This window comes from Denticeps clupeoides, chromosome 9, assembly GCF_900700375.1.
Source record: "Denticeps clupeoides chromosome 9, fDenClu1.1, whole genome shotgun sequence".
NCBI lineage: Eukaryota > Metazoa > Chordata > Actinopteri > Clupeiformes > Denticipitidae > Denticeps > Denticeps clupeoides.
Genome location: NC_041715.1, coordinates 16,683,902 through 16,697,775, shown reverse-complemented (window position 1 = coordinate 16,697,775; position 13,874 = coordinate 16,683,902). Strand labels below are relative to the sequence as shown.

The 13,874-nt window shown below is 45.0% G+C and overlaps 1 protein-coding gene across 3 annotated transcripts in view; it reads left to right on the top strand.

Annotated features, from left to right (window-relative positions):
* The window catches only part of LOC114797018 (rho GTPase-activating protein 6), a 33,137-nt gene extending 19,868 nt beyond the window's left edge, over positions 1-13,269 (top strand). For 2 of the 3 annotated variants that reach the window (XM_028991606.1, XM_028991608.1), the window contains exons 4-13: positions 2,867-3,123; positions 5,417-5,612; positions 6,040-6,095; positions 6,179-6,329; positions 6,957-7,105; positions 8,012-8,191; positions 10,083-10,180; positions 10,328-10,566; positions 10,849-10,917; positions 11,020-13,269. In XM_028991606.1, coding sequence (XP_028847439.1) covers positions 2,867-3,123; positions 5,417-5,612; positions 6,040-6,095; positions 6,179-6,329; positions 6,957-7,105; positions 8,012-8,191; positions 10,083-10,180; positions 10,328-10,566; positions 10,849-10,917; positions 11,020-11,576 — 1,952 coding nt within the window. In that variant the 3' untranslated portion in view covers positions 11,577-13,269. The remainder of the gene's footprint in view (positions 1-2,866; positions 3,124-5,416; positions 5,613-6,039; positions 6,096-6,178; positions 6,330-6,956; positions 7,106-8,011; positions 8,192-10,082; positions 10,181-10,327; positions 10,567-10,848; positions 10,918-11,019) is intronic. The other variant, XM_028991607.1, reaches the window with a different exon arrangement.
* The last annotated feature ends 605 nt before the right edge of the window (positions 13,270-13,874 follow it).

Here is a 13,874-nt window from a genome sequence, read left to right as displayed (position 1 = left end):
TAGTATCATCAGTGGTCAGGACTTTCGGTGTGACCCTTCTCTGGTCTCACGATGTGATTTGATTACGATTATCATGTCAACGTTTCAATTCAATTCGAAATCTCGATGTATCATGATGCATCCCATCATTTTTCATTGCTTCAATGAAACTGAACTAATATTCATTCCAGCAGATTCTTCACCACATCAGGATCTTGCTATTTACCTAGACAACTCGCAGCTCTCTCCTTCTGCAACAGCCCGCAACCTTGGCGTAACAATAGACAACCAACTCTCCTTCTCAAATCACATCAGTAATCTTTCCCGCTCATGTAGATTCCTTCTCTACAATATCAGACGAATCCGCCCTTATCTGTCAACCCAGGCCACCCAGATACTGGTTCAGTCCTTAGTAATCTCAAGACTGGACTACTGCAACTCCCTTCTAGCTGGTCTACCACTATGTACCATCCGACCTCTACAACTCATACAAAATGCAGCAGCACGACTAATCTTCAACCTTCCCAAATTCTCCCACACCACCCCTCTGCTACGTTCCCTCCACTGGCTCCCAGTAGCTGCACGCATCAGGTTCAAAATACTGATGCTGGCCTACAAAGCCAAACATGGAGTAGCACCATCCTACCTCACAGCCCTTATTACACCTCGCACTGCACCTCGTATACTCCGAGCCTCCAGTACTGCTCGCCTGGTCCCTCCATCTCTGAAGATAAAAGGAAAACATTCATCTAGACTCTTCTCCGTCTTGGCCCCTCGGTGGTGGAATGAACTTCCCCTCGAGGTCAGAACAGCTCAGTCACTGAGCACCTTCAACCGACAGCTCAAGACCTTCCTCTTTAAAGAATATTTAGATTAAATTGTAATTTTCTTGTTGTCGAACTTTGTGTACAGAATCTACAACAGAGTGAATAAAATAGATGTATTCATAGTTGGGGTCCTAGTGAACCGGAATTGATCTCATCATCGATGGTAACTTTGCACGTTGTAAGTCGCTCTGGATAAGGGTGTCTGCCAAATGCCGTAAATGTAAATGTAAATGTAAATGCTTCAGTGAGAGGAGAATTACTTCTACCGGGAGCTGTGATGTTTCGGCTTTTTGAATAGAAACTTTATGCCGCCGCCAGAAAAACACCAAGCAACATCATTAGGATATGACCCATTATGTTCTGATACAGAATCGCCCACATCTGCATCGCGATGCATCAGTTATGAGATTTATTTGAACACACATAGTCAGGACCTACCAAAAGTCCAAGGGTATTGGGTGGCCAATGCTCACTGAGGAACTTTGGGAGTGAGTGCTGGACATGGTGTTGACTTGACCTCCAAATTGTTCAGATCTCGGTACAGTCGAGCACGTATGGTATGTGCCGGAAAACAAGTTTCACCCATGGAGGCACCAGCTTGCATCTCACAGGTTTTAAAGGATAAGCTTCTGATGGCCTGGTGCCAAATACAACAACATACATTCAGAGGTCAAATGGGGTCGGGCCTGTTTGGGTGCCAAAAGGTGGACCGACTCGGTTTTATTGTTCTGGAAATATCAACATATAGCTGTTTGACTAAGACATTGCAGATGTACAGTTTAGATAGGAAATGAGGCATGACAACATGAGACAAAAACCGTACTGCAGCCAGCAAGCAGGAGTGCTAGACCCCACGTGGCGTCCCTTCCCATGCAGTGCATCCTCTGCATTTTAAATCACACTGGGTCTCTATAATGCCATATATTTTTAATATGCGGTTTAAACACCCAAGGACAAGGATGGTGTACATGTATTACCTGGTCAAATTTCCTGATGTCACCTGATGACAAGCTGTCCAGGCCTTGAAGCATTTACATTTACATTTATCCAGAGCGACTTACAATGAGTAGTTAGAGGGACAGTCCCCCCCTGGAGACACACAGGGTTAAGTGTCTTGCTCAGGGACACAATGGTAGTAAGTGGGATTTGAACCTGGGTCTTCTTGTTCATAGGCGAGTGTGTAACCGCTAGGCTACTACCACCCCCTAGCAAATTGCTTCAGCGATGTGGGGAGGTCTGGTGCTCATTTACCTAAAGAAGGCACAGCATGGGTTAAAGAATGACACAATTAAAAAAACACACACTTACGCACAAGCGTTTGTTTTGACAGCCTGACAGTGGCCATGCGCAAAGGCAAAATCTAGTAATAATATTGTCCACCACCCCCCCTCAGTTAATTACAGATAAAGATAACACTCTTCACTTTCTTGGTACCCCAGTGTTTTCTCACGCTTCCACAGCGGAGCAACCGGGAGTCTTTGATCTGTTTCGGCGGGGCCGCGTGGGGCTTCACCGGCCCAGACATTCTGCACGGTTTACACTGACATAGCAGCGAGTTACAACGTACAGCACCTCAGCCTCAGCACCAGCCGACCCCCCACCACCACCACTGCCCCAACATACACAGGAACGCGGGCTTCGCCGTCGGCAAGGCAGCAGGAGGAATAACAAAAACACCGCGGGGCAGCTCCCACGTTGTCACCCGGTCCCCCTGCTCGTCAGACTCCAGCGATCATTCACCGGCGTTCGGTTACAGTAAATCATTTACAGCATTTATCAGACGCCCTTATCCAGAGCGACTTACAATTAGTAGTTACAGGGACAGTCCCCCTGGAGACATTCAGGGTTAAGTGTCTTCCTCAGGGACACAATGGTAGTAAGTGGGATTTGAACCTGGGTCTTCTGGTTCATAGGCGAGTGTGTTACCCACTAGGCTACTACCACCCCCACGCACGAGCAGGGTCTGTGGGCACTAGGACAAGTTTACAGAGAGATTTATCAGACGCCCGAGTGTCCGGTAGTTACAGGGACTCCCGGTTAAGTGTCACCCTGTCCCGCAGAGTTCGCCCCCCAGGCCTTCGGCATGCCGCTGTCGCAGGTGATTGCCAACGACCGCACGCACAAGCAGCGGCAGGAGGCGCAGCGGGAGGAGCTCCGAGACCCGTCCGACCCGGCGCCCTCCATCATGCACCTCACCTCCCGCAGGCCCAACAAGGAGCTTTCCAGTAGCAACTCATCCCTCAGCTCCACCTCCGAGGCGCCGAACGAGAGCACCTCCCCCGGCACGCCGGAGGCGGCTCCTCGCGCGCGCAGACGGGTAAACTTTTACTGCCTTGCCCATTTATTCTCTCCGTTTCATCTAAAAACCAAATATGAGCCATATGAGCCATAATCATCAACAGAAAATGATACAAAAAAACCTTAATGTATGGGCAATTAATACAGAAAATATAACATTCCGAAGGACCATGTTTGTCTGAATTTAAGGTGTTATTGGTTCTTCTTCTCAGAACATGTTTTTCATTTAGGGTGTAAAATACAATACTGGTAGGTTGTGCCAAATATGCTATTTTTTGAAACGGGTGTTTTACAGTTTGTCTCAGTTGCTTTGGTGCATTTCAGTGAGTGCATTTCTCTAAACACTTTTCCATGACCAGCCAAAGCAGGTAACCTCTTCAAAGTCTTGAGTCCTTAAAAGCGAGTATTTACATCGCTGAATATGTCAGTGCCATCAAAAAGCCAAGTCCATGGATCATCGTTCATGGAAATGACAATCAAAATGTAAAGTCATGTTATCGATATAAAACTGGCACAATCTAAACATTTTCTGATGCCCAAAACATCTGAAAGACAAGAGCAAGAAACATAAAAATACAAAACACTGATTGCGGAAGATTGATTCAAGAAGATTGCACAGGTATATGGTGATGTTGTATTGGTGATATTGTATTTCAAAGTGAAGTGAGACACTGCAGCACAGCACAAGGTGACACAACAAAATGTATCCTCTGCTTTTAACCATCACCCTTGGTGAGCAGTGGGCAGCCATGACAGGCGCCCAGGGAGCAGTGTGTGGGGTGGCACCTCAGTGGCACCTTGGCAGATTGGGACCTCCTGATTACAGGGCTGCTAGGCCACCTCTGCCCCAATGCCCCCAAACTCCTCTTCAGGAATGAGAAGGTCAGCAGATGTTGGGTGTTGTATGGCCCCACAAGAGGGATATGAATGTGAACCCCATTGTCCATTGACCCCTCTTCCTTTCAAATGCTACATAGTATAACTGCTTCATACTCATTTGGTTTCTTCTCAGCACTTTGTCAGTAGTTGAGATGCTGACAGACTGGACATTCTCAAACACATTGTTGTCAGCAATATGGGCAGTTTGCATTTCCTTGAGTCTTGACCATATGACTATAGCACAAATAGCTTCTTCCTGTCCAGGAGTCCTCTTTGAGGATGTCTTGAAGTCCTATGTGTCACAGTAACACAAGATTGAATGGACAACAGAAACATACATATTGTCTAGCGTGGACTATTGTAAGTATATGACATACTGTAACATTACGAAGTAAAATACACAAATACAGAATTAAATCGTTGATTTTCACACCTGTTCTGTCTGCGAAATTATTGGCCAGATACGGTTGTTCTTCCCAAGTTGGGATTCACCCTTTGACCTGCTTCAGCCATTGAAAGGGCATGATTTATAACATGGTCCATAATTGTGGCCCTTATTTCTTCAGTAACTGACCTATGTGTTGAACCTGTTTTGTCTCCTTACACCACGCACCGCTGCTCTTATTGGTCTGGGTTGTTTTCTTGCTGTTCACCCATTTTCAGGTTGTCCTTCCTAGATGTTCTCACATGCTGCATTGTGCCTTTTCTTTATATGCTTGCCAGCTGCAGGTTCAGGAGAAGCTTTAGAGGATGAGTAGTTGCTTGATTGATCTAAGATCTCACACGTGCCCCGAATAATGTGTCACCTGAGAGAAATTTAATGTGCTGCAGGAATCATTAGTAAAAAAGTTTTGTAACAACCTATAAAATACACCCGACAACCAATGATATCTTGCTGAACACTTTGGACAAGTTTGTCTGGAGTGTAAGTGTAAGTTGTGGGAATTGAATGAGCAGTTTTGAAAACTGTAATTCTGTTGTGAGAAGTGCACCAAAGCAACCAAGAAAAACTGCAGTTAGGCTTGAAAAACAGGGGTCTCCTCATCTTTCAGTCACTATGGTAATTACCTGTCAATTGATTTTTTTTCCACATGCACTCGTTCATCAGGGTCACTGCACTTGTGCCACAGGTCACTTTAAGGACCGCAATGCTCTGTGTGGGCAGTACTGTAACTGTACAAGATAAACCATTTTTGCGAAGTGCACCAGGTCAGATTTGCAGTGCATGATGGGATTTTTGTACAGAGTCTGCAGTGTGTGATTACCTTGACAAGCTATGCTTTTTAATTATTTTCGCTGTGATATACCGTTGGGCCATGGCCCTACCCCGCGTGAAAAATGTCCCTAGACGTGAGTGCCTAACACCTGAGGAAGTAAGTTCCCAGCATGCCAAGCAGTGAGAGGTGAGAGTTATAATTCTCCCCGCTGGGCAGGGTGCCATGTCTGTGGACTGCATCACAGACCTGGACGACAGCGAGTCTCGTCTGCTGGAGGCCCTGCAGCTCTCGCTGCCCACAGAGTCGGCCAGTAAGAAGGAGAAGCACCAGGACGCGAAGCTCAGCCTCAACCCCATCTACAGACAGGTGCCGAGGCTGGTGGACTGCTGCTGCCAGCACCTGGAGAAGTTCGGTATGTATTAACCAGCAGTGAGCTGCTGGTGGCTTTTCCTCAGTAATCCCACCGGCGCTTTTCAAGTGAATATTTGAGGGGGCTCCACCCCTTTTGCTTTAGAGTTTCTAAAGTGACTGTTCTGGGATATCTGGCGAATCCTCTTCTTTCACGGGATGCTAATATCACTGAAGTAAAAAAAAAAATCCATCAATTATAGGATTATAGACCATAGGCTCAGTGCTTTGAGGTTTTGGCTTGTTGATTCTAAATATGTCTCCCAAAAGTAAATGGATTGGAGGGACGCTATGGTGACTTCTGTTGTTAATGTAACTGGTACAGAGTCTTGGGCAAAACTGAGGGAGCCGATTCCTGTAATGATAAAAAAACTATATATGCTTTCCTGTCATATATGATGTCCTTTGTTCTGCTCCTCATTACCGTTCAGGTTTACAGACCGTGGGAATTTTCCGTGTGGGAAGCTCAAAGAAGAGAGTGAGACAGGTATGGACATACTTCCCACTGAGCTATTGCTCGTGGACAAGGCGTCGCCCGCGGCTGACCTCCCCTCCTGTCTGCCTCTGCAGTTACGGGACGAGTTTGACCAGGGCTTGGAGGTTCCGCTGGATGAGGAACACAGCGTCCATGATATCGCTGCGCTGCTGAAGGAGTTTCTGAGGGACATGCCCGACCCGCTGCTCACTAGGGAGCTTTATACCGCCTTCATCAACTGCATGCGTGAGTGTGAAGCTCTTAGTGTTCTTGGTGGTCAGATCTCATATAGACTTCCATTATGATTGCCATACATTACTGAATGTCAAGTACCATATGACATGGTATGTTAACTTTACATACCATGTAAAGAACAATATATTTTCATATTTCTTTAAGAGATGTGGATACATTTTGGGCACCAATTGCTTGTGTTAAGTATTAAGATATTGATTTTGTCAGGGTGGCGGGACAGTGCAGGAAAAGGACACATACGCAAGACTTTCACAGGAGAGGGTACAAAGTCATACAAACGTACAATGACCCAACGTGGACTAGACACGATGAGGCTGTATTCATGAACTGAACATCAGGCGCACACATTCAGGAAATTAGGACGATGACACACACTGAAACTCTGGTCCAGCACACAGAGCCGGAGCAATTTAAGTTTAATAACTGTATATGTACTCTATATGTAATGGTCCATATTTTTCATTGTAATTCAAAAATCTGCAAAACACACAAAATGTTGACTTTACTAGGTTATTATAAACTTTTGGAAATCTGTCTGGCCATCAGAAACAAACGTCACTTGTTAAGAGCTTCTGATATTCTGACACAGTGGACTTGTTTTTTAATATCTACGTGTAGTGCTGGACCCTGCAGAGCAACAAAGCGCCATGCAGCTTCTGATCTTCCTGCTCCCGGCGTGTAACAGTGACACCCTGCATCGTCTGCTGGAGTTCCTGTCCATCGTTGCCGGCCATTCCGACGACTCTTACGACAAAGACGGACAGGAGGTGAGAATCGGCCCATTAGCCTCGACACAGCAACGCAGTGGTGGAATAAAACATTCACATCCATAGAACAACATGGGGTTTCAATTCTCTTAAAAATGTGTGTGTGTGTGTGTGTGTGTGTTTGTTAACTCCTGCAAGTACCGGCATGTGTGTAACTTTACCTCTGTTGGCTTTCAAAGAACATTAGAAATGAATGTTCATGTAAAGAAATCCTGTTTTCTTTCCAGCTCAGAGTGTTAGTGGTTTGCATTCCCAGAAAAAAAACTTTTTCCTCAACCCTGGCCTATCAGATTACTATCTTACAAATAGCTCTATAGGGTCTTTAGATCAGGGTCTCGTTAACACATTAGTGTACATCTTTCTAAAATTGTAATAGTTGTTGCTACGTGGCATCTGAAAAAATAGTTATGCTATGTATAAATTGTTAACTGCTTTCATGAACAAAACTGTTGCACTAATTAAAAAAGTCACTTATTCACAAGAACAAAATTCATTCAGTACCACCCAAAAATTGTGCAAAGGAGGATTTTTGATGTTGTAATGTATAATATGGTGCCACAATGGTTCATATACATGTAAGCACAGGAAGAATCATCTCTGCAGACATACTGGCGTTGAGTTGAGAACTACTGTGCGCTACCTGCTTTTCCTCGATGAGAAATTACAGCAAGAATAAGATCAATTTAAGCTTCATTATCCTGTTTTTACTTGGAATGTCTCGATGATCCATAACCGAATGTGCTAATCCCATCAGGCTAAATGAACTTACGCCAGCACTGGCAGTAGCTCCAGATCTGCAGGAAATTATCGTCCTCTGTGTGTGTGTGTTTGCGGGATCTTTGACTCTCTCTCTACATTTTGTCTGCTAGTAACTCGCTCAGCAGAATGGAATGACCCTGTGGTTAGATTGCAGGGAACAAGATGACCTCTGTTAACCTGGCCACCATTTTTGGGCCCAACCTCCTGCACAAGCAGAAGAGCTCGGACAAAGAGTTCATGGTGCAGAGCTCGGCCCGGGCGGAGGAGAGCACCGTCATCATCGGGATCGTCCAAAGGATGATTGACACGTATGAGACCCTCTTCACGGTAAGAGTGGGCTTCAAATTTGAAGAGCTGCTGTCATTCGCGGTGTTTCGCTACAAAGATGATCCGGAAAGATCACAGCTTTCTGTCAGTTGCGGTCTGCTGTGTCAGAGGAAAGGGTGGGTGAGTAGCAGGAGCAGCAGGGAGCCGGGAACGATAACTCTCTTTGTCACTGTTTCCAGCTCCTTCCAAAAATGGGCTGGGCAGTGTTTGGGAGTCTGCTAAGTTAGCCGAGTCCCTGATTCGTATGAAATGTAAACACTCGTTTTGTAATGGCCTGCTCGTTGGAAAAGGCCATGGCCGTTCCTGTAGCATCTTAACCGTGTTGTTATTCTCGCAGGAGCTGCAGTTCAGGCACCAGTGCTCTGTGCATTAGCGTGGGGCGTTAACGTGAATTAGGGCATTATCTGTCAATGAAGCTGAGTCGACACGTTGACATGACGTCATCTTTGCATGCTCAATCCCAGCTGTCGACTTCGCATTTTCCTTCCCCATCTTGAGCTGGCCTTCATACGTCCCCTAACAAAATATATAGATTACAATAAAACCAATAATACTGTAGAACAAACCCTGGTAGTAGGCTGACTTAAGGCAGAGATATACGTACATATGTATGTACGTACAGCCACGGCCCATATCCTGCATTCTTTGCACTGGTGTTTGCGCACGTACTCGTTCCATTAACGGAACGTATGTGGAGATGCAATACCTGCGTAATTTTGTAGGGGCCGTGTTGTGAGATCTGCTCTCAACAGTCAAGATGTTCACGTTTCAGGACCTGTTGATTGAGCAAGTCAGGCAAATATATGGTTTGCGGCCTTGACACTGACCCCTGGTGGTAAGGACACACTACGCACTATGATGCACAGTATTTAAATTTTTTTTTATAGAAAAAGTGGTGGCCTAGCAGTTAAGGAAGCGGCCCCATAATCAGAAGGTTGCCGGTTTGAATCCTGATCTGCCAAGGTGCCACTGAGGTGCCACTGAGCAAAGCACCATCCCCACACACTGCTCCCCGGGCGCCTGTCATGGCTGCCCACTGGGTGACTGGTTAAAAGCAGAGGACACATTTTGTTGTGCTACTGTATGCTGTGCTGCAATGTTTCACAATGACAAGCACTTCTAAAAAGAGAAAACCAGCATCTCTGCAGTTTCCCTTTATTTAATCCACTTTGATGCAGTGGGCTGAAATACTCCACACATGCCAGGTCCCTGCAGCAGACAAAGGAAATGGGAGATGCCCTCCCCGCCCGCATAACCACAGTGAATACATTTACATTTTACATTTACAGCATTTATCAGACGCCCTTATCCAGAGCGACTTACAACCAGTAGTTACAGGGACAGTCTCCCTGGAGCAACTTAGGGTTAAGTGTCTTGCTCAGGGACACAATGGTAGTAAGGGGTTTATTATTCAGGCTACTACCACCCTGAATAATAATCCTTCTGCAGGCCCTGATTGACGGAGGGCGGCATGTGACAGGTTCGGTTCCGCATTAGGCCGGAACCGCATTCATTCAGTAATCAGCTACGTATGCCGCTGGGAGGGGTCGTTCACACCGCTACATCTTTAGATGCCATTTCATGGCAAAAGCCATGAAGGTAAAGAGAGGTGACTGAGCAATCTGAGTCGTCAAATATGCTTGTTTTCATCGTAGTCTCCATAGCCACCATAGAGTACGTGTGTTGCTTGTGTGACACTGTGAATGTTCCAAGTGAAACATAGAAATGAATAAATCAGGTCTGTGTGTTTGTTTTTTTTCTGATGATTCTGATAATGTTAAGAACCATCCTTATGCAGATAAGATGATTTTAACAATAATGTTTTTTTTTTACTATTATGCTGAATGCAACATTGAATACTGTGCAATATTAACCCTGATGGCTTCTGTAGGTCCCCCCTGACCTGCAACATGAGGTCCTAATGAGTCTGCTGGAAACCGACCCGGACGTGGTGGACTACTTGCTGAGGAGGAAGGCTTCACACAGTGGGTGTGTCCACATTGCAGTTCGACACCACACTGTTGGTTGTATCGCCCCCTGGTGGTTAAATTGACCCTATTAAATTGAGATTAAAAGTGTAAACTAAATCATAGACAGACATGGTGGCATTAAGCTCAATCAGTCTCTCCCCTGCAGAAGTCCAGGCTCACTCCGTCCAGATGACCCTTTCTCCATGAGTGACAGGCAGTCCTCCAGTGAGTCCAACAAAGCCTCCAGCGGCGAGGTATCTCCATATGACAACAACTCTCCGGTGCTGTCCGATTGGCTGCCTCCTTCGGAGAGGGGTGATGACAGACTGCACCACAGGCCTGACAAACTCTCACTGGAGGGGCCTGTGAGGAGCAAGACCTGCCTGCCACCAGCCGCCAGCGAGGGTGAGCTGCTTCAGCAAAGCCTCTGAAATGCAGCTGAAGAAAATTCGTTCACGTTCACAGTTTCGTCATGGTTTTAAGTTTGGGAAATAACGACTACACAGTGGATATAAATAAGCATGTTAGATAAGTTGTTCACCATTATATTAATACTTCAAGCACCTGTAAGGGAATGCATTACTGAATAGATTAGTGGTAGCGTGTCATATCGCTGTCTTATTTCATATATTTTGGCATTTGTCATAAAATTGATTCCCTTCTTTTCTTTTTCTGTTCAATCAAAAGAAGACCAAGCAAATATCTGGGGCACTTGGCATGCGACACTGAAGTCAGGATTTATGGACCCCAGCACAGGTAAGTAAAAATAATGTAACTCATGCAATGAATAATTACATATTGCTTCAGAATATGCCACCAACTGCAGAAATGCAAATCGATGTCTGAAACCTGTCACAGGCTTGCATGGAAGCATATCAGAGTGTTCCAGAAGCTCAGCAGAAGGCCCGGACAGTCAGCATGGGAGGGATAAGTCTCCTGTCTGGCGGACACATACATCTTTGGGTGTGGCCGAGTGCCGAACCCACCCGCCGGTGACACGAGTCAGCAGCAGCCCACAGAGTGACAGCAGGCACAGCCAGCCGCTGCGTGCCGTGGTGCTCTGCAGCCAACCAACATCAAGCAGCCTGGACGACATCACGCTCAGCAGGCCCGGTCCTGCCATGTCCTTCCCTAAAGCCAAGCCTGTCGCTAGGAGCAACGGTAGACCACCCCCTCCATATCCAGGACTCAACAGCTCACAGCAGCAACCACCTGCACCTCCATCACTCCATGACCTACGCAGACCCCCACAGAGCCCACGACCCCAGAGAGAAGCTCTAAAGGCCCCCTCCAGCTCAAAGGACGCCACTGTGCCAGGGAGCCCTGAGTGGCAGGACTGGCAGAGGGACAAGTGGCAAATCTGGCAGCTCCTGTCATCAGACAGCGCAGACTCTCTGCCAGAGACACTTGTCTAAAAATCATCCGAGGTCTTCCGCTTTTGCCCTCAAAACGTCTTACATCGCCTGACTGGAGCTCTACAAGGAATATGCTGACTGTCTGGGGGCTTTGACTGCCTCTGTCTGGAGTTTTTTTCACCCTTCGAATGTGTACATTCCATTTAATTTTCATTATCTTTCTTGGACATTGACTTCCTTCACATATTTACAAAAACTATTTTCGAAAAACTGAACTGTATCTATATGTTGTAGCTTTTTTTTTTTGTCACTATGGAATAACCGAAAGTGATTTATATAACTTGAATTCAAGTCATGTTTATATTGGCACGTAAGCTCCAGTGAAATTCCTGTCTTGTGAAAAGCTGTGCATCACTGCATTAGTTTGTCTTTCTGTGCGGCTTCAAAAATGTCGGAGTTGGCCCGTTTTTGAAAGATAAAAAGCTGATTGTCTGAGACATTGCACTTATTTGTGCACTTTTTTTCCTTTTTATTCATACGTTACGTCATGTTTCAGACCACAGAAGTAATTGAAAACAGCTGAAATTCTCTTAACTGCAAATTACAGAATGTAAAAAAAAAGCGTATATCCATCCTCTGGTCAAGCTAGGTCGCTATAGTAGTATCCTTGTGTCCTGTGGTCATCAGGGGCGTTTCGATGTGGCGCGTGGCTCTTCTTACTCAGCCTGAAACATGTTTACATGGCATGTGGTGTATTATTTATTATTTAATAATGTCAGTACTTGTACAGTACAGCCGTTCACGGTGGAGCGTACGACGTACCTTTTTATATCATGGTTTGCTTGTTTCGCAGTATCCGCCTTATTAAATGCGATATATGAAACTGTCCACGACACGAAGTGCCTCAAGCTCTTTCTCCCCATGAAAATTAGCGAGTTAGTTCAGTTCAAATGAGAACATGCTGCAACACTTGGGAAGAAATTGCTAGATTAAATGTGTAAATAAATATGTCAGGTTAAAAACATGATCTTTCGTAGAATTCCCAATGAGTGATATTTGAATCAAATGAAAAGATCAAAGAATTAGTTTTGGTTGTTTTTAGCATTACGGAGAAACTGAGCTGCTAACATGCTAAGTTTGGAAATGCTAAGTAGGATAAATTATTAACATTGCAACACATTGGGAATGTGTAATGAAAATGTCTGAATTTTAGAAGCAGCTGAATGAGGGAATATAAAGAACAAACCGTTTGAAATTAAAGGCTAAAATTTGCAACATTCAAAGTCGCAAAATTGCTGCATTGTGCAGATTTCTCTATATTATGTTGTAATGGTTCGTGCTACATGACTGATCAGTGAAAGGTGGTCACACTATATAGCTCCAAAACAATGTTCATTTTTCAGGAGACTGTCATGATTTGGCTTGAATACAACAATTTGCTGACTATTTTGACTATGTTCAAGGTTGTAGGTGTAGCAATTTTTTGGTCTGGATCAAAAAATTGCACAACCAAAATGTTTATTATTGCTAAATGAACGTGAGCATTGTATGCACCCACTAATATGTATTACAGTCTTTCATTTTTTGATTGACTGACTTTGATCCATTTATATGTATGTAAATCCATAAATTATGAACCAGTTATGCTTACCAGTTACACAGTCCAGCTGGACATTTGCCTTATGTTTGTCTGTTCACGCTGCTTCTGTTTTGTGTATTTGTTCCAACATGGAATAAACCTGAATGTAGTGTTCACTTGTTAGTTTTATTCTTATTTACAGTGTACCGAACAACAACTAATTGGGGTACTTTATTTAACGTAAAGTGCAATGCTGAGCTGCTTCGAGGCTCCTGATGTGCTAGTTGTAGTCCATGTGGTTGCATGAGAGTGTTATTATGCCCGAGAGGAAGTCAGGAACAATTGGAATAGTTCATGCTCTAATGAATTGGAGCGGAAGGTGGCTGTTTTGGCAGCTCTTCAAAATCCATAAAGGCTTAATTCTGGCACATTTCAACAGAGTAATGAAGCATGGGGCCTAGGGTCAACCTGCCCTCACTGAGACCCTGCTCTGGGACCAGGAAGTGAACTGGGAGGACCTCAGAGTGCTTTTAGCTATTGTAATGGGCAACAGTTTATTTCTTTTGTGGTAACTTTTAAGATATTTGGGGAAGAAGTATTTGGGGAGAACCCCCAGCAGTAGTGTTTTATTGCATATAATGATGGCCCATAGATGTCCTTATATCCAATGGCAGCAGCCTGACACATGTCTTGTCCGATCTAATCTGTGAATCTTGGGTATAGCTGGAGGAAATGCTGGTATGTTTCAGCTTCACCCCAGGACCAGGTATCCCACTTAG